We start from the raw sequence: 19,673 nt of genomic DNA, 5'->3' as shown, positions 1-19,673 counted from the left end.
GTCTCAATGTAATTCTATTTGGTTCTAGAACACCAGCTTCCCCCACAATGCAAACTTGCTGACTGTTCATTCCTTCATGCCAACACTTGCAGAGACCACCATTTAATAACACGGTGTTGTTGTAATAAAGTTTTTAGATTTTAGTTTAAAGTGAAACAATATTTATTATATAGACTAAGGCTGTTTAATTTTTTTAAGGCAAACATAAAATATTTCTATACATAAACAAAACTTGTTTTCTTTTACTTTAATAATAAATGTTTAGCTACATGATAATCTGCAACCCTTTTAAAAATAATGAATTTATGCTTCAGTAAGTTTTTTTTAATGTTTCATTTATCTGAGTTTAATGAACAATGATATTCATTCTCAGCGCAAAAAGTATGTCTAAGGATCATATATTGGTGAAATTAGCATTTCATAAGCAAGAAGCTAACTGTTGGTCTATAAAATGATCAGTTATAAACCATTGATAATATTTTTCAGAATTAAAATAAATTCATGAAAAGACTTCTAGAATTTCAAAGTATTAAAAGATGATACAACAATGGCAATATTAGAATAAAATATTTCCTGCAATGTTTTAAAAATTACTGTTGAAAAAACAAATAGATTATATTTACCTTTTATACATTGAAAGAATGTTTTAAACTTTATTTATTATATAGTTAAAAAAGTGATGTGCAAAAGAATAACATACTTAAAGCATCAGTTTTCAATTACTCTTATGTTAGTGGGTAATAACTGCAACCATTAGCAAGAAATATTGATTCTGAACAACTAATAAAGTTCATAAGATTTGCCACAAATTGCAATTAATTTAGAAAGAATGATTGGGTCCTGGTGTCCTATACTGATCTATCTTATCAGTCATTGGTCCCAGAAGAAAAAAAGTCTTCAAATTGAAATAAATTTGAAATTAACTCACCACAGCTAACATGTTAAGGAGAGGTAAGAAGGTTAAAATTATAGGTGTTTACTTAAAAAGAAAAGATCAGAGGTGATTCAATCGAATAACTATATTTTTGAGTATTATATAAAAAAGTATTAACAGCTTATAACAGAAAACAAATAAATAAAAAAGTTCTAAAAGAACTACAGCTTTTAATAAAAAATATTAGGACCAGTTACATTAAAGAATTTCTGACTAGAAAACACAATATTTGCTATAATGAAGAGTTGGTAGTTGACTTAGAAACAATAGGAGAAGATGGTTAGGGGTGCCAACTATTCGTCCAAAATTTCAGACCTTCAATAGGGTTGGCTGTGTGTGGATTTTCTGTTACTAGTCATGTAGTGGAAAATTCACACACTGAAAATCACATAGTTACCCCTGTTGAAGGCCTAAAATTCAGGCTGATACATCAGCACCAATAAAGTAAAATGTTTGTCTTAATCACTATTCCACTGAATGCATTCCCATCTTCTCCTCATATTAATTGGTATGGAAGCCAGACATAAATAAAAGCTTGTTTTAAGTGAAGAAGTAAGGAGAAAGGATAACTATATAGTACAAAGTAGAGTTACAGTAAAGTGGTGAGGAATGCTAGAAGTTATGTGATGAATGATTTTCTCTTTTGCTCTTTGATATTGCTCCTGTTCAGCAGCTAATTAATTCTCCTCAACACCCTCTTTGATCTGAAAATGTATCTTAATTTTAACAATAAATATATAAGTATATTGCTTCATACAGGGAGTCTAAAAAAATGGCTTAAAGAGATTCCCTGACTTCTGTTGTTTTTTTTTTTCACAAAATTTCCAGGGTTTTTTTTTCTTCCAAATTTTGCCTGAACAAAAAACTTTGCTCAAACCGATAATATTTTTTATTTTGTTAGACATACATAAAGTTGTGATGATTATACATTATCTACTACTATATTTGTTTAACATAGAAGAATTTATCAAATTTTGATACAGTTAAACTTAGAATTGAGAGTTGGAGGTTTACGAAAGTTTCTTGTGGTCAGAAACTGATGAGATTATTAAAGCTACAGAAAAAGCTCTTGTGAACACAAGTTAAAAAGATCCTGCAAATATATCAGTTTGATCTATCCATAAAAAAAATCCCTGGAGCCCAAAATCTCGAGGGGCCTGATAAATTTGATTAAAAACTCGATAGTAATGGGTGTACAAAGATAAGGGTGCATCTAAGATGCACATTGGTTTTTTGAGCTAGACAGTCAGTGCCAACCATTGTCAAGTCGGCGTGCGTATAATCCATTGTACTCGAATAATATGAAGTGTGATAGGCCATAATGCACCTATGATTACATTTACACTGGCAGTCTGGCTCAGATGTTTACTGGAATGATTTGTTAGTTTGTTGTTATAATGATTCTGAAATATTTTGTTATTTATTGATGTAATAAAAAAAAACTCAATTAGTAAACTTTTCATTCATAACATTTTTGAATTTCATCAGCATAGCTTCCCACCACAACAGTTTTCTAGGGTTTTTTTTTCCGAATACCCTGACTTTTTCTAGAAAAAAGAAATTCCCTGACTTTTACAGGTATAAACACCCTGTTTATAAATGGGCCATAGGGCACAAATAACTGCTCTACTCACTTCTCCACTAAAAACACCAAGAAGGAACATACCAGTCTAAATGGTTTAGGAAGCCATTTTGACTGGTAAGTTTCTTGGGAATTATACATGAAAATATTAACTCTAGACAACAATTATATTGAACCATAATAACTAAAATAAAAATATCACAGGTACAAGATGACAATAAACATAACATCAGAGATCAGAATTTGATATAGTCTTGCCTCTTTCACTTTCTCATTATCCAGGCATAATTCAAAAATATTACAGTCCCTACAAAAAAGGAGTAATTAATAAAATTTATAAATAAATAAATGGTGAATACTTACAGATATCTATGATGAGATTATTTTGGATACTAATATATATGCAGCTTAGCCTGCCCAGGTAGAATGGAAATTGAATTTCAAAACTTTTCACAGAACTACATTCATTGCCTTAATTGCTTGACTGTTGTTAGTAGTTTCTTTAGTATGACACAAAATTGAATGAATTTCAAGACTTAACTCCAACATTTCATAAATTTTATAAGAGTGGCTTTTTATTAACTAATATTGAACAACAGTTGAATTTTAATTAGAAATTTAATTCATTCAGAAGGAGAAAATTTTAAAAAAATACAACAATGTTTGTATAAAAAGTGCTTTTAGGGTGCAATTTTATAATTATGCGAACCTTTTTTTATGGCTTCAAAAACAATAGAAATTTTTAGTTTTTACCACATAGGGGTTTTCTATAGAACAACAAGGGAGTAAATGCTATCTTTTCCAAAAATTTATTAATTCTAAGACTTAAAACAAAGTTTAATTTTATTACCTGATTATATCTCTCTAGTGTTTTCAAAGTAACATTACTTTTTTTTGATTTTTCAATGAATGGATAAGGATTATCACAACCAAATCCACTTGTTTTATTCACTCTTTCAACAGGAAGAATCTAAAACCATAGTTAAAATTCATTATTGACAACAGTGTGAAAACCTACTACTCCATAATATGACTACCAATGAATTAATTAAACTATTTAAAATTCACAATAATGAAAAACTGAAACTGTTGCTGTTTTCATCCAATTTACAATAGTTTGAATATATAATAAAATGGTATTTATATCGTCAGGACTTAGTCACAACTGGTCTGGCCACACTGGGTTTTGTAATAAGAATACAAAATAAATAAAAGTGATTTGAAAATAGACCATTCAAGTACTATAAGAGTAAAAATCAATCATAAATTTAATAGGGATACCATACAGTACTAATGCTTAAAATAAAAATTAAATAAAATCTAACATTAAACCAAATTATTTCTCTCTTTTTTTTTTGTTAAGTCCATTTGATGATAATATAATATGTTTATAAACCAATCTAAATATACTTTAAGTAAAAATATACAGATAAATTGTTACAAGGTAAGTCAAAATATTTATTTAAAATTTAAATATTATGAAAAATGTCTTTTGCAAATTAAAGTTTTATCTCTACTGAGTTAGGCTGGGAGATATTTATATTATTTTGATGGAAAGGAGAGATTTACCTTCAAAAGGGTAGCAGAAAATAGCAACTGGTTTCCTTGATCTTTGATTTTTTAAAACTTCATTAAGAATATTTTTTTTCAAGACCTTTGCTCTCTCAACATAACACATTTTTTAAAAATAATTTCTGCCACAAGGAAATTATGTCCAAAGTTTCAAAAAGATTTATCACCATTATTTCATACTATACAACGATGTATAATAAACATTATCAAACAATCTTATGACAAATTTGATGCAGAAGTAAAAGATTAAATTAATAATATTGTAAGATTAGTTTCTATCAAAAGCTGTATTAAATTAATTTTTCATATATTGGCAAATAATGTTTCTACCAAAAATCAATCATTCCAAAAAAAAAATTAATGAAAAATAAATAAATAAGAATAACATTTCAGAAATTAAAATGTTCTTCAACTCATCTTTGATACAAGAGTATATCCCTTATTTCTATTATAAATAGGTTTAAAAATATAAGAGAAACAATTATACATTACTAGATACTAATTAATTTGTTTTTAAGGTACATATATATAATTAATTCCTTTATTCTTTATCTTGCTATATTATTTCAGGATTTTTGGATATGAAATCAGAAACCATAGTTCAAATTCATTAAAATTTATTTTTGCAACAGTATGAAAACTACTTCTTTGTATGATCACTTGGTAATTTTAGGTTAGTGGAAAAGAGGGGTCACCGTAAAGGTTGCATGGCCTCACATCAACTAATCACACAGTATAATATTTCCTGTCATTTTTCACATTTCTAACTTAAAGAATTCAGAACCTCAGGCTGACTAAAGAATATAAACCAATCAAAAATACTCTTATGAAGTACTACGAGGGCGGTCCAGAAAGAAGCAGACGTTTTGAAATAAACAATTCACAAATTGTAAAACTCAAAGTTTATTATATACATTTGAAAGGTACACTCTGAAGCAATTTTTCTATGTATTCACCATTCAAATTGAGACATTTATCATACCGTGGCACAAGTTTTTCAATACCCTCTCTGTAGAAATCTGCCACCTGCGATTTAAACCACTGGTTTACACTAGCATGCAATTAGGTGTCAGTATCTAAACGTTGTTTACTAAGCCATTTTTTCAATGCTGGGAAGAGGTGGTAATCTCTCGGGGCAAATCCCGGCTGTATGGTGGTCAAACACCTCCCATCCAAGAGTGCTTGGGTACGATTGGCCGTGTTTTGTCATAAAAAAACAACACCTTGGTGCTAAGTTTTCCCCGACGTTTATTTTGTAAACACTTGGGAGAATGTGTGCATCCATTCCATTGACTGTTGTTTTGTTTCACAGTTGACATGCTTCACCCAAGTCTCGTCCCCGAGTACGATACAATCTAGAACTGCATTACCATTTGTGGTGTCTTGAAAAGGTCAATGCTGCAACCAGTCTGTTTCTTATGGTCTTCCATTAAGATTTATGGAACCCACCGAGCACAAAATTTGTGGTAATCAAGCTTCTCCACCACAATTTGATGCACCAAACTCCATGAAATTTGGGGAAAATGTTCCGACAGTTCTGTAATCATGAAACGACGGTCACTCATTATACCCTCCCCGTAAACATCACAAAGATGATGATAAATTTTAATTGGCCTATTGTTTCGAGCCAACAAAAACCAAATCATAGACTGCACTTCACAAGTGGCAGGATTTTACTATTGCAGGGCACATTTTGATGACTCACAGAGAGCAAAGTGAGGAACGCACAGTCCTCAAGCTACAAAAGCTGGATGCATACTTAATGTAGGAATGTTCGGACACCAGGATGGCAGCTCTACCCCCATTGCCACGTTAGGCCAAAACATTGGTTACTTTCTGGTCAGTCCTCGTATTAAGCAAAAATCAAACAAAAACTTAATAGAGATACTAACAGTACTAGAGATATCATACAATCAGGACTAATTAAAATCAAATATGATAGACCTTTGCTCTCTCAACATAACACAATTTTTTTAAAAATAATTTCTCCTACAAGCACATTTTGTCCAATTCAAATAAGATTTATCAAAAAATTTTCATATTCTGTAATGATGTATAACAAACATTACTGAACAATCTTATGATAAATTTGCTGTAGAAGTAAGAGATTTAATTAATATCATTGTAGGATTAGTTGTTTTAATAGCTCAGCTATCATAAGTTGGATAAAAATTAATTTGTCACATAACAGCAAATGATATTAAGAGCAACATTTCAGAAATTAAAATATACTTTTAACAATAAAACAGCAACTTTAAAACTAATATAGTTCACCAGTTATTTTTAGTGTTAAAAAACATTGAAAAAGGGATAGTTTTTAGGCAATGCATCGAATTGGTAAAAGTGGAACTGTTGGGGGAGAATGAGAGGTATATGCATTAAGTAAACAAGATGCAACTAAATTCATGTGTTGAATAAATTACTTACAGGTTCCAAAGTTGCTCCTTCATTTCTTTTACCAAGAGTTTCACCTTCTTTCCAACCCATTTTTGATAAAAGCGAATATCCCTTATTTCTTTTACAGATAGGTCTAAAAATATAAGGAGAAACAATTTTAAGTCAACTAGATACTAATTAGTTTATTTCTAAAGTACATCTATACAATTAAATCCTTTATTTTTCATCTTGGAACATTAGTTCAGGATTTGTGGATATGAAATTTTTAAGCTATCATTATTTCACCTTTAAATTCTTTATAGTTAAAATTCAAGTAGAAAAAACTAATTTTTATATGACTGTCCAATACAAACACAAGGAATTTTTATTTTCTTTAATCAAAATCATCTATATTATGAACTGCTAAGAATACTATCAGATCATTTCAAAAACTAAGACCATAAGTCTTTGTAAGAAACCAATCAGTGTTCACAGATCATCAAGGCAGGAAGAGATAAGACCACATAAATACCATAATAAGACCAAATGATATTTCAGACTTCAGACTACATTTTTTGAACTTAAAAAAATCCTAACTAAGATTTTGTCTTTTTTTTTATGAGTTTCTGTCCTCTTAAATAAATAAACCGCTTAGTTTAATAAATTCTCACATGTAAGTGCCAAAACTGTATAAGTAATCCACTTTTGAATTCTGCAAAGGAGTTTTTTGCTATTTATTGGTAAATTTAATCTTTTTTAACATTAAAAAGCATAATATTCATTAGTTTTATAGGGATTGGTCAAATTCATCCTTCATCCATTCATCCAATCAAATGGTAAAAACACCAATAAAACAACTTTCAGCCATGAAGACAAAGTAGTAGTAAGGATTTGTTCTTATTACAAAAATTACTTGTGACCCTCGGTTACAGAAAATCCAAAAACAAATGTCAAGAAACTAATAGTTAAACTCTGATTAAACTTACTCATCATTTGGTGGTAAACAAAAGATTGAAAAACCAAGAAAATAGATTCCTACTGAAATAAATGACTGTCTGTATAAAATCATCATCAATCATGAAATATCTCTGTGGTAGACTTTCCTTGTCAGGATACTGGATAGTTAGGATAAATACTATATTGGAATATTTTTCATGGATCAAATTTCAAATAGGCTTAACTTAAAAATTTCACATCTTCATAGGGATAAAACATCAGTAAATTAGCATAATCTGAGCTGTTTATTCTTTTTTACCCGAGTTTACTTAACAACTTATAAAATTCAGAAATCACAACACAGAATAAGCAATATTGGATTTTCATGCCTTCTAAGAATTAATAATGCTAGCCTATTATTTATTTAGTGAACCTTAAAAGGTTATATAAATATAAATATTTATAAAATAAGGAGAAGGTTTCTTCTCACTAATAAAGCAGTAAGCAATAGATATTACAACACATAAATACAAAACATGCATATTTTATAAGTTTATTATTAATTTATCTATGTCTCCTAAGATATTGAATACAGGGAAGAGATGAATACAACACATTAATTATCTGAATTAAAAACATCCTAGTTACACTGCAATACAATGAAAGGTTTATTTAAAATAAGATATTAAAGAAAGTTAAAAGAAAAGAAAAGATTGTAGATATGCTAATTATTAGATTGTCATACATAACATATGATTTAGTTATGTATATTTATTTTAAATATCTACCTACTCTGAGTCACTGAGAAAACAAGGTTTTGCTTTCACAGGATAATTAAGTTCAGGTAGTTTTCTGACAACTGTTTTGCAAGGTTCAGTTCATTTTAAACTGTGATAACCCCATCAAAAATGTTATACATTATGACAGCCTGGAATGCTGTCACCTCGAAAAATTAATTCAGATTTTAACTTAATAAAAATTAAGGCAAAAAGTAAGGAGTATAGATACCACACAATTGGACTGAAGAGAATAAAGACAATATTGCATGTAAACTGGCACAATACTCATATAGGTGAAAATCAAGCCTTTTTTTAGAAAACAGCTCTGGAAACCATGACAAAAAAGGTTTGGGCAAATAAAGTTAAAAACAAATTGATATAGTTTTTTCAAAAAACATCAATTTTTTTTATTCAAAAAATGATAAATCACTATTTTGAGACTATATTTTGGCAAATATTATGGAACCTGCTATTCCTATAAGGGATATAATGATAAACTACTTAAAAGAGAATTTAAATAGCATCATTTGACATCACTGACAGACAACTGTATGTTTAATAGTTCCTGAGATATATGTATTAACCCTCTCGATATAACAAATGTCTTTGTCTGATCGTCTGCTTTGGTACTTGATCAATTCAAATGACGAAGGACAGAGAAGCGATTGACATCTGTCAATGGAAAAGGGACCTTTCTCAGTGGAATAATGGCTACAAGATGTTTAAGGGACAAAATCCATTAAACCAGGTATCAGCGGCTCAGCTTGTCAGCAGGAAAGTCAATTGTAGTTTATCCCAAACACTTGTTGCCCTTTGTGACTTATTATTCATGAGCATAGCTAATGGTAGCTATTGAGGAAATAGATTCCAAAAGGGTGACGCCCCAACAACCAAGTAGGGGGACTGGAGACCGAGCTAGAAGAGGAAGAGGTACGGGGGATTTGGAACTGGCAGCTTGAAGAGAAAAGAGGATGGACTTCGACCAGAGGAAGTCCTCTATAAAGAGCATAGGAAAGATGGGCTTTCAGATTTAGAACCCCACAACTAAGATGTCAACAACACCCCACGGCATTCACCATCTAATTCATAGATATATTAGGTAATAATTTAAAATGTCACAATATTTTATGGCAAACCATTTATCTGGATCATTTTATAGCAATCATGTACTAAATGTAAATAAATATTTACATATTAATATAGTATCATATTACCCAATACCACTCCTTATTATATGACATATTTCAATGGTAACAATATTTTATAAATATAAAGATATATAATTGATAAACTGGTAAAAAAAAAAAACAAGCCCTTTGGAAAGGTAATCTAATAATACTAGTTTTGTAGTAAATAATTACCTTTAGTAATTATCCTGGCATCCCAATTCGCAACAGATATATAAATCACTGATATAATACTTTTTTCAAGATAACTCATTTTTGATGAATGTGGCATGATGTCCAAATATTGTAAAAATATATATATTTTTTAATAACATGAAATAATTTTACAATTTTTTTATAATATGCTACATTTGTCAAAAATGAGCCATCTGGAGAAAAGTTTGGTATCTCAGAAACTATTAGACATACAGAGGTCTGTTAGTGTTCAAAATGAAGCAAGTTAAATTCTCTTAAAAGTAGTAAGTAATTATGTTCTTCATAGGAATAGCAGGTTTCATATTATTTGCCTAAATAAATTAACAAAAAAAAAATACTATTTTCTATAAGCTGTATTTCGGGTTCTATTAATTGTATAGAGCACTACAAGAGCTTAAATTTTAGAAAATTTGTTCAGCTTAATAAAATGTGACCAAAATATTTTTTTTTGCATTATATTAATATCTACAAGGTATTGAGGATTGAATGAAAAATTAATGAAAATTTTATGATTTTCTTGAAAAAAATATACTTTTGGTTATTGAGGTTGCAAATTAAAATTTCTAATAAACAATTAATTCCATACAACAAATAAATATATTATCTATACATTTTTTTGTGTTGATTTGCTCATTTTTGCTGTGTTTCTTGGACTATATCATCTTCACCCAACCTCCATTTTTTATTCCAGCAGCTATAAGATGGCAGACATTATTTTTCACCAGACTATAATAAACAGGTATCAAAAAAGGGTATATAGTTATATTGTCCACAAAAGACAGAAGATATCCTGTGTTTATCATTTAAGGATGTGCCTCCAAAATGAAAAACCAATTCAAAACTACCTAACTGAGCATCTGCCTTTAACTGTATACAATCCATATTTTTTAAGCTGCAGATAAAAAAAATAAATTCTATGTAGCTGTATCAGGAAATATTTAAGACTTACTATATTGCACATAAATCCATATGAACATTAAACAACAACTAAGAAAGCTTTATATTTATGGATTTACTCATTAACAGATGCAGCTTCTGTTTTTTCTGAATAATGCGAGGAACCAACTTGTTTTCGTCGTACTTCTGCTCTGTCTTCGTAACCTTCTGGTAACTTGGTTGTTGGTAAATTGATTATACCAAATTTTTTTCTGATTGATAATGCTTCTTTATGATGTTTTTCTTTAAGGGTTATATCACTTTCAAAATCATTGATAGGTCCTAAAAATATACAATTTTATGTCATTTATTAATTATATAAACATCTGCAACAAAAGATATTGTTAACAATATAATCATCATTTGACAATATTAAGGACAAAATTAATAAATAAAAATTTTTTTGCTATTTATTACATAAAATTCTTTAACATTGGTTTTTAACTGAAAATTTGACATATTAGCAAGTCCGAATTCAATTACAAAAGAGTAAAGTTCTTCTAGTATCTATTCCATATACATACAACTTTTTAGAGATAAATATTAGAAAGTCCTAAGACAATAGGCAACTGGAATATATATTCTATTAAGTAGCAATAATGCAGTGTCATCTTCAGATCACTGGATAGCCATTTTTCTTGAGTTCATTTGTAGAACAAATGGTTTACCTTAACAGAGCTTCAATTGTCTTTGTGAATGTCAAATATTAATCTTCCATCATCAACATAAAATATAATGCAACTAGTCAGAGTCGCTGACAAGTAAAAGATTATTGTTGGATAAGAGTGGGTTTTTAGTTTTACAGTTTTTTATGATAGATGGAATTGGTTGAAATAAATTATTTAAGGTGAAAATAAGCAGGTTATTTCAAATAATTATTTGAAATCATGCAATTTAAAAAAATAATGTTGAGCCTTTAACACAAGGTTAGATAATCCAGCTATAGTCTATTATATAGTGATTATAATAGACATATTATAATATATATGCCAAAATTAAGCTCTACAAAGACCTAATCTCTATGGTTGGAAAAGCTATAGAGAATAAAATAATCCTAATAAAAGATTACTTTATCCACACTGGTGATGCCAAGGAACTCCTTAAAGTTGCGAGGGTGAACGCCTATCTTCCTAGCAGGGGACTGTTAGATAAGACAATCCTTAAGAGGCTCTGGGTGCAGAATAGGGAAATGATTGGAATCTGCAACTTGAGTGTTTACCACACCAAAGATATGGAGAAATGATTCTATGCAGTGCTTAGAGTACCAGTACCCAGTCTTGAAAGGCAAATTTACTATAGCTTGAGCATAGTGCTACTCAGACATGTACACTCTAGCCTCTACAAGTGGAGCATGATATCTACCACCACTCGTCCCATAACCATCGATGTCGGGACTGACCAGGGTGGTGGATCAAATATGAAACTGTGACGTTTTGTTATGCTGACTGTATTTTATAGGAATATATATACGGCCCCAGTGAGATGTCAGCTGATAAAGGCCATCAGGTGATTGACTAGATCAGCTGATCAAGATGTATATATACAGGTACTGGACCTGATAAAGAGAAGTATCTTAAACCAAATTCAGGCCAATGAAGAAACACCATGGTCCATAGTGAAGGATAGACTGAAGAAAGCATTTGGCAGCGGTAGATGGATGACAGAGGAAGACATCCTTCAGATGTTAAGAGAGGTGAGAAAACCTACAAAATCTAGTGGGCAGTTTGCCGGAGTTCTCCGTACATGGTACAACCAAATTACCAAGGAGACAGTGGATTTCAAGGAGGCCAAGGGAAAAATGGTGTTCCTGGCTACAATCCTTAAGGTACAGTTGGCCAAAGAGATGGGAAAAAAGGAATGTCTACCCTGTAGGAAATCTTTTGTTGAATGTGCTCAAGACTTGATCGATTCGAGTGCAAGAGAAGAGGAATCCGGAATGGAAATTGAAGAAACCGGTTGGACGAAAGTTACTTACAACCGTTCGAGGAATAATTCAATCCCATGGAAAAGAAGAGAGCACTAGGAAAGAGGGAAAGAAACCCGGAAAGAGGGAAATAAACCCAGAAAGAGGGAAAGAAACCCAGAAAGAAGAATGGGCCAAATAAAAACAAGAAACAGTGGGCGCCAATGCCATGGATGCGGGAGGATAGGACACTTAATGGCCTAGTGCTCCCGTACCTGTTGTTTCGAATGTGGAATTGAGGGACATATAGCGTGACAATGTGCTTATATATTTCGGCAACACAAATTGAACCATGTAGAACCGATGGAGGTGAATGCCCAACGGGTGAGGAGGAGAAGGATTTCTCCGAGATCAGAATGATTTGCAAATGTTAACATCGACATGTCTGAGGCTTTAGAGGTTGAAGTGGAAGAAAACAATGTTGGGATTTATAATAGACAGCAGAATAGCAGGAATGTGTGGAGATGGTCTGAGGGAGCTGGTAGGATGAAGGAAGATATCTGAGGAATGTATCAGCGGGCCCACATTCGTGAGCCACAGCGTAAGAGGAGAGCACGGTGGCCTGCCTATCATACATGAGAGAGGAGGTGTGAGATGCTTGATGGACAAAGGGAGTTCCAATACCATTGCGTGCAGAGAGGCTCTAGATCTAGGTCTAGGAGTGTCAATGTTATTTAATCACCCTGGGGAGCCCTGTAGAGTAGAGGGGAAGTGGAAATTGAATTAAGTAAATGGGGGGCTAAGGGGAAGTGTCTAATAGTACATGTAGTAGGAAAGATGTCCCCTGAGACTACCAAATGATTATTGGATGTCACCTACTAAGGAAAGTGTGTGCAAGGGTTCAGAATCACGGAGATAAGTAGGACATTAAGATTGGAAAGAAGAAATATATCTCCCAACAACTAGTAGAAGATGGTGAAGCAAGAATAGGAGCAATTAATCAGGAAGGGTACTGAAAAGACCAAATTATGAGGGAATATAATGACATTTTTTTAGAAAAGGGGATCTCCTGGGAGCAACAGGGAAAACAGTACATGAGATTCCGCTGAAAGACAGGGTTTTCTATGTGAAGGAAAGGCTGTACCCTCAAGCGCTCTGTCAACATATAAGAAAGGAGATAGAAAATCTGTGTAGCCAAGGAATCATAGTAGATAGCACATCTCCCTATAATAATCCGTTATGGGTGGTCAGAAAGAAGAGCTCACGGGGAGAAAACAGAGAGTAGAGAAATATAGAGTAGTGGTTGACAATCGCAAAGTTAACGAAAACACAGTAGATGAAAAGTACCCCATATCCAGGTTCGAGGATATTTTGGAAAAATTGAGCAGGGCTAAAATTTTTAGCATACTAGATCTGAAGGCGGGGTATCACCAGATTAAGATGCACCCGAAAGACCAACACAAGACAGCGTTTACTTTCAAGAGAGGCCACTACGAATTTACGAGGATGGTTTTTAGCCTGAAAAATGCTCTGGTAACATTCCAAAGGCTCATAGACGAGTTTCTGAGGGGATTAGCTGAAACTGTCAGCCAAGTTTATATGGATAACCTCCTGGTATTCAGTAAGTCCGAGGCGGAACACTTGCAACATCTGAGGAGTGTATTCCAGCGGATGAGGGAGTTCAGCTTAAAGCTTTCACGGGAGAAGTCGGTAATGGGTCAAACACAAATGACTTTTCTTGGACACACAATCTCAAAAGAGGGAGTACGACCAGATACACAGAAAGTGGAAGCTCTGCAGAAAATGGCCGTACCAAAGGATGTAAAAGGGATCAGGAGGTTGTTGGGGGCGTTAAATTATTACAGACGGTTTGTGCACGAAATGGCTGAATACCTCATACCCTTGAACAATTTACTGAAGAAAGGATCCAAGCTGGTTGTGACAGCAGACATGGTACATAGGATTCGGAAATTTAGAGAGCAGCAACTTTCAGAGGCTGTTTGCACTTACTACGGATGGCAGTGAGAATGTGCTAGGTGCAGGACTATCCCAGGAGTATGAGAAAGGGGAATGTCTAATAGCCTATGCCAGTAGATGCTTCACGGAGACAGAGACCCGTTACAGTGCCTTGGAACGAGAGCTGTTGGGGATTGTGTGGGTGGTGGACCACTTTAGACCCTACCTTTTTGGCAGATTTCGGGTCCACACTGACCACAGACCGCTTCAGTGGGTAGTAAAACTAAAAGAATCATCGGCACTGATCGCTCGCTAGAAGGACCTTTTGAGCCAGTATAATATGGACATTGCATACAAGCCAGGAATAGAAAATGTGATGGCACACTGATTTTCACGTGCAATGACCGTCAATGCAATTGAGGACGACCATGCAGGCCTGTCTAGAGACATGAACTTTCCGTGAGAATGGACTCCGGAGGAAGATAGACATTCAGACACGCCTATACATGAAAACGAAGATGAGACATCGGCTGGGAATTCAATGGAGGAAAGACCAGTGGAGATGAAGGTACTGGAAAATATGGTGAAAGACAAATGATGCCAGATCATTTGGAGGATCACGGGCATGATGAAGATAGAAAACAGGAAATATAAGGATAGTGACATCACCACTGTTTGGTTGCAATCAGGAGCCAGGGAAGCAGAAATTTGTAGAGCCTTGACAGAAGCGTCCAAACCCGGAAAGACCTACCATTTATACGTTGACAGTGCGGTAATCAAGAAAAAAGTTATGAATATATATTGTAATATCCTCTTTTTTAATAAATAGTTGATATTTATAGATAAATTATTTTAATTATGTTTTTATTTATGTATATTGTTTATTTGTTATTTTAAATCAAAAAGCAAGCTAACCAGTTTTCATTATCTAAAATAAAGACGCCTTTCAAAACGAGATAGATGGCGGTGTGCGTCCTTCTGAAGTGTTCGTTGGGTTGTTTGTTTGATAATATGGATTGAAATTTTTCAACTTTTGTTGTTACTATACAGTAATTATGGAAAATGAATATTCAAAGAAGAAATGGAGGAAAGTGAAAATTATCAATAAACTAATTACATCCCAAATTATAGCAAATAAAGCAGAGCGATTGTACTACAATCGATTATTTACTGGATCGAGCAGTGAAAAGTTGAAGATGGGGGAGAGGAAACAGTGACTCTTGGTTTTGCGAGCTTGGGGAGAAGACGTCCGTTCAGCTAGAGAGGGGAAAGAAAAAAAAGCCATTGTTGGGAGTTGGATATATCATCATCGAGAAGAGATCAACAATTATGAGGGGAAGCTGTGTAATTGGTTAGTCTTGTTTCTAAGTAGAATTTATTGTGTTTGTAAAATGTCTAGAAATTAAGTTAGTCTTATTAGTAGTAAAGTGTCGTCTGTTCTGATTGCCAGGTAACCCGCCCTGAGAAAAGTCTCTTATGTTATAAAATTATATTATCTGTTAAATATTGAAGTTTTTAGGAGTTTTTTTGAACCCAAGCTATCTCCTGTATATTTGTAATTAGTTTAAAAAACGATTAAAATTCATTTTATTTTATTTTAAATAATTTTTGATTATTACACTATATATTGTAATATTCAAAAATTATTTAAAATAAAATAAAAAGAATTTTAATAGTTTTAACTTATTTCAAATATAAAAGATAGCTTGGGTTCAAATTAAAAACTTTAATATTCAACAGATAATAGAATTTTATAACATAAGAGACTCTTTTCTCAGGGCGGGTTTCCTGGCAATCAGAAACAGACGACATTTTACTAATAATAACACTTAAACTTAATTAATAGATATGTTACAAATACAATAAATTTCAGTTAGAAACAAAACTAACCAATTACACAATCTTCCTTTGATGATATATGACTGTTGACATCCTCTTGTCCATGGCGCTATCCAACTCCTAACAATGGCTTCCAGTCCTTCCCGCTTCTCGCTGAACGGACGTCTTCTCCCCAAGCCAGCAAAATCAAGAGTCCGTCCCCGTTTCCTCTCTTCTATCTTCAATGTTCACTGGTCGATCCAAAAAATAATCGATTGTAGTACAATCGCTCTGCTTTATTTGCTATAATTTGGGATGTAAATAGTTTATTGATAATTGTTACTTTCTTCCATTTCTTCTTTGATTATTCCTTTTCCATAATTACTGCATAGGAACAACAAAAATTGAAAAATTTCAATCCATGTTATCAAACACGAACAACCCAACGAACACTTCGGAAGGACAAACATTTTTCATGTTTTGAACAGCGTATTTATTTTAGACAATGAAAACTGGTTAGCTTGCTTTTTGATTTAAAATAACAAATAAACAATACTGAAACAATATACATAAAATAAGAACGTAACTAAAATCATTTATTTATAAATATAAACTATTTATTAAAAAAGAGGATATTACAATATATATATCTTATTAATTTATATTTAATCCTCACACCCTTGACAATTAGAATTTCACTTAGATTATTGAACCCCCCTGTAAAATTAAACCGATGAAAAAATGTTATGAATCCAAGATAAAAGAGAATAGTATGAGCCAGCTCTGAGGGAAATAAATACGGAGGTGAATCCAATGGACGGACCTTTTGTCAGCTTTTTTAACATAGAAAAATCTAAGAGAACTATCTTACATATTGCAGAAAAAGTACTTAAAAAGAAAAAGATCAACACTGCATTCAAAAGGACAAGGTGTTGGTGTGAAGAAGTGTAGGCCAAGGTCAAAGAAAAAATAAAAGCATGGAGGAAATACCTACATGCTAATAACTCTGGTGACATGATTATTTACAAAGGAAAAAGAAAAGAGGCAAAGCAAGCAGTGAAGATGGCTAATGAGAAAAGCTGGTCTAAACTTGGCGAAGAGCTTAAAGCAAGCAATGTTAAAGGATAAGCACTGTGAAGGAGTTACTTGAGAAATATGGAAAGAAGGTAAGAAGTATTAAAGATAGCACTGGATAACTAATTACTAAAGAAATTAAGATTTTGAAAGAATAGGCATATTTTTCAGTAACAAGTTTGTGGATAAAAGAAAATAAGGAGATCAAGAAGCTCTTTTTGCAATCTGTTGAAGAGAATGATTTTATAGAGAATTGGGAGCTAGAAATGGCCATGGCGAAAGCCAAAAACAAGGTAATACTTCCAGCCAGAACCTCCCCACTAAGACCTCTAGAGGGCGAAGGTCTTATATCATTTTTTAAATATTTGCTTAAAACTGGAAGAGATGACTTAAGATAGTTTAATTGAGCAATATTTAAAAAGCGCCAGAAATTGGAAAACAGTGATGATGGAATCATCGTTTAAATGTGGTGGATACCAAATACAAAGGTGGTACCTTTTTCAACAAACATACTAACGAACATAACTTAACATTTTCAAAAAGGCATTCCAAAAGGAGATCCATACAGACTGGGAAAATAACATTGTCATTTTAATCCACAAGAAAGGTTATACAGTACAGTGTGTGAATTATAAGCCCATATACCTATCATCTGTAACTCTCAACTGAAGTTATACTTTGGAATACTAGAAAGAAGACTAAGAAGAATATTAGAATAAGAGCTTAAAGAAGAACAAGCAGCAATCAGACTTAGCTACCAAACACAGGACAATATTTTCACAGTTCGCTACATAATCGATAAGTTTATTGAAAGGGATAAAAAGATTCGCCTCACGTTCCTAGATCTTTCAGGGGCCATTTGATAATGTATCCCAGATGGAACCCAAATAGGCATTAGAAGATAAAGGAGTTCCCATTAATTTAACTTAGGCAATCCTCAGCTTGAATCAAAAAGTATATGGAATAGGCTCTGCCCATTATTATTTTTAATATATATGGAGAGATTAACATGGGAAGCTTAACTAAGGAGCCCAAAATTTAGTCGTATCTAAAAGTGATTCAAGAGAACAAAGAAATATGATTTGTAAAGGCTTGAATTTGGAACAGGTTGATGTGTACCAATATCCAGGAGTCAAAATTACTGATGATGGGAGACAAGATTCCGAGATAAGCCAATGCATAATGAAAGCAACAAATGTTTACTACCAACTCCATAATGTAATAATTGGCAAAAGGGAAATGGAGTTCAAAACAAAGATGATCATATATAAATAAGTCTTTAAACCTACACTGGACCTTTGCAGCTGAATGTCGACCTAGTATTAAAAAATTCAAAAAGCCCTGTACAAGTTAGAGAATTGAAATTCCTTAGAAAAGCTCTCGGAACAACTTGATCCATCCAAATGAGAAATAAAAGAATAAATGAAGTAACAAATCAGGAACTGCTAATAGGAAATTTATATAAAAAAAGAATTAATATAGTTTGGCCGTGTACAAAGAAAGATTTCCAAAAAGTATATGGGAAGCAAATATAAAGGGAAAACAATCACACGGATGACCAAGGCATAAGTCGGAGGACCTCATAATGGATCATTTTTTATTACCCCATACCTGGTTATTTCTGATATACAGGGGAAGGAGGGAGAGAGGGTTACCTACAGGTAACCAACCTATTCTAATCATAATGGGGGAATTGAGTTTTCATTCCATAGGGTCGCCATAGAATATAACTCCACCTCCGCAGGATTTGAACCAACGATGCTGCGGTTGCAAAGGTGATGCTTTAACTCTCTTGGCTACAAACAGCCTAATCATATCGGATCTGGCAAGGAACAAAGGAATCACTCTAAATTAAGTCAATAAGTTGGAAACAGATAAAGAAGGGTTTAAGCAGTGGATGCCCTGACACTATAAGGTATGTGGGCTGGTTAAAGAAAAAGGAAAAATGTTTTATCATTGTTATTTTATTATTATAAAATCTATTACTTTGTTGCATATTTAATCAGACATTAGTTGTGACTGATCTGCGAAGTCAGCAAGACATTTTTAGGTCTCTCTTACTACATTGAGGCATTGATTGTTCAATCCTCCCTTCTATCTTTTCAGCACATCAGCTTTCTAATTCAATAAATGTAGTATACAATTGTAAGTATTTATTGTTATAAGGCATCTTGACCACATAGATCATGTAAAAACCAAGTTATTCTCTTAATTTTACTATTTATTAATGTTAATTATTTATTTCAATAGATTTCGCATTGAACCATAAATTCTCAGCAGTCCATTGTATGGAGATTGAAAATTATATTTTAACACTTCTTGACCTTCAGTATACTTTTTTCATGGAATATTTATTGCAGTATATCAAATTTGTAATCTATAATTACTTTGCCAACAGTTAATTCATTTTTTTTAAACGTAAAAT

General features: G+C 32.5%; 2 protein-coding genes across 4 annotated transcripts in view; one reads left to right on the top strand and one right to left on the bottom strand.

The window, feature by feature from the left end:
• Positions 1 to 992, top strand: part of LOC106692946 (uncharacterized) — a 19,585-nt gene extending 18,593 nt beyond the window's left edge. Inside the window, exon 3 of the mRNA XM_014439214.2 lies at positions 29 to 992. Within this exon, the coding sequence (XP_014294700.1) occupies positions 29 to 144 (116 nt within the window). The 3' untranslated portion in view covers positions 145 to 992. The remainder of the gene's footprint in view (positions 1 to 28) is intronic.
• Positions 993 to 999: 7 nt separating this feature from the next.
• Positions 1,000 to 19,673, bottom strand: part of LOC106692944 (angiogenic factor with G patch and FHA domains 1) — a 41,236-nt gene continuing 22,562 nt past the window's right edge. The window contains exons 8-11 of one of the 3 annotated variants that reach the window (XM_014439212.2): positions 10,578 to 10,779; positions 6,516 to 6,618; positions 3,367 to 3,486; positions 1,000 to 2,823 (exon numbers count right to left, since the gene is read on the bottom strand). In XM_014439212.2, the coding sequence (XP_014294698.1) occupies positions 2,815 to 2,823; positions 3,367 to 3,486; positions 6,516 to 6,618; positions 10,578 to 10,779 (434 nt within the window). In that variant the 3' untranslated portion in view covers positions 1,000 to 2,814. Of the gene's footprint in view, positions 2,824 to 3,366; positions 3,487 to 6,515; positions 6,619 to 10,510; positions 10,780 to 19,673 lie in introns of those variants that run through there. The other 2 variants (XM_014439211.2, XR_001345030.2) reach the window with 2 other exon arrangements.

Source organism: Halyomorpha halys, unplaced genomic scaffold, assembly GCF_000696795.3.
Source record: "Halyomorpha halys isolate HHAL.00 unplaced genomic scaffold, Hhal_1.1 Scaffold79.1, whole genome shotgun sequence".
NCBI classification, from domain to species: Eukaryota; Metazoa; Arthropoda; class Insecta; order Hemiptera; family Pentatomidae; genus Halyomorpha; species Halyomorpha halys.
This window is presented reverse-complemented; position numbering and strand designations above follow the sequence as displayed.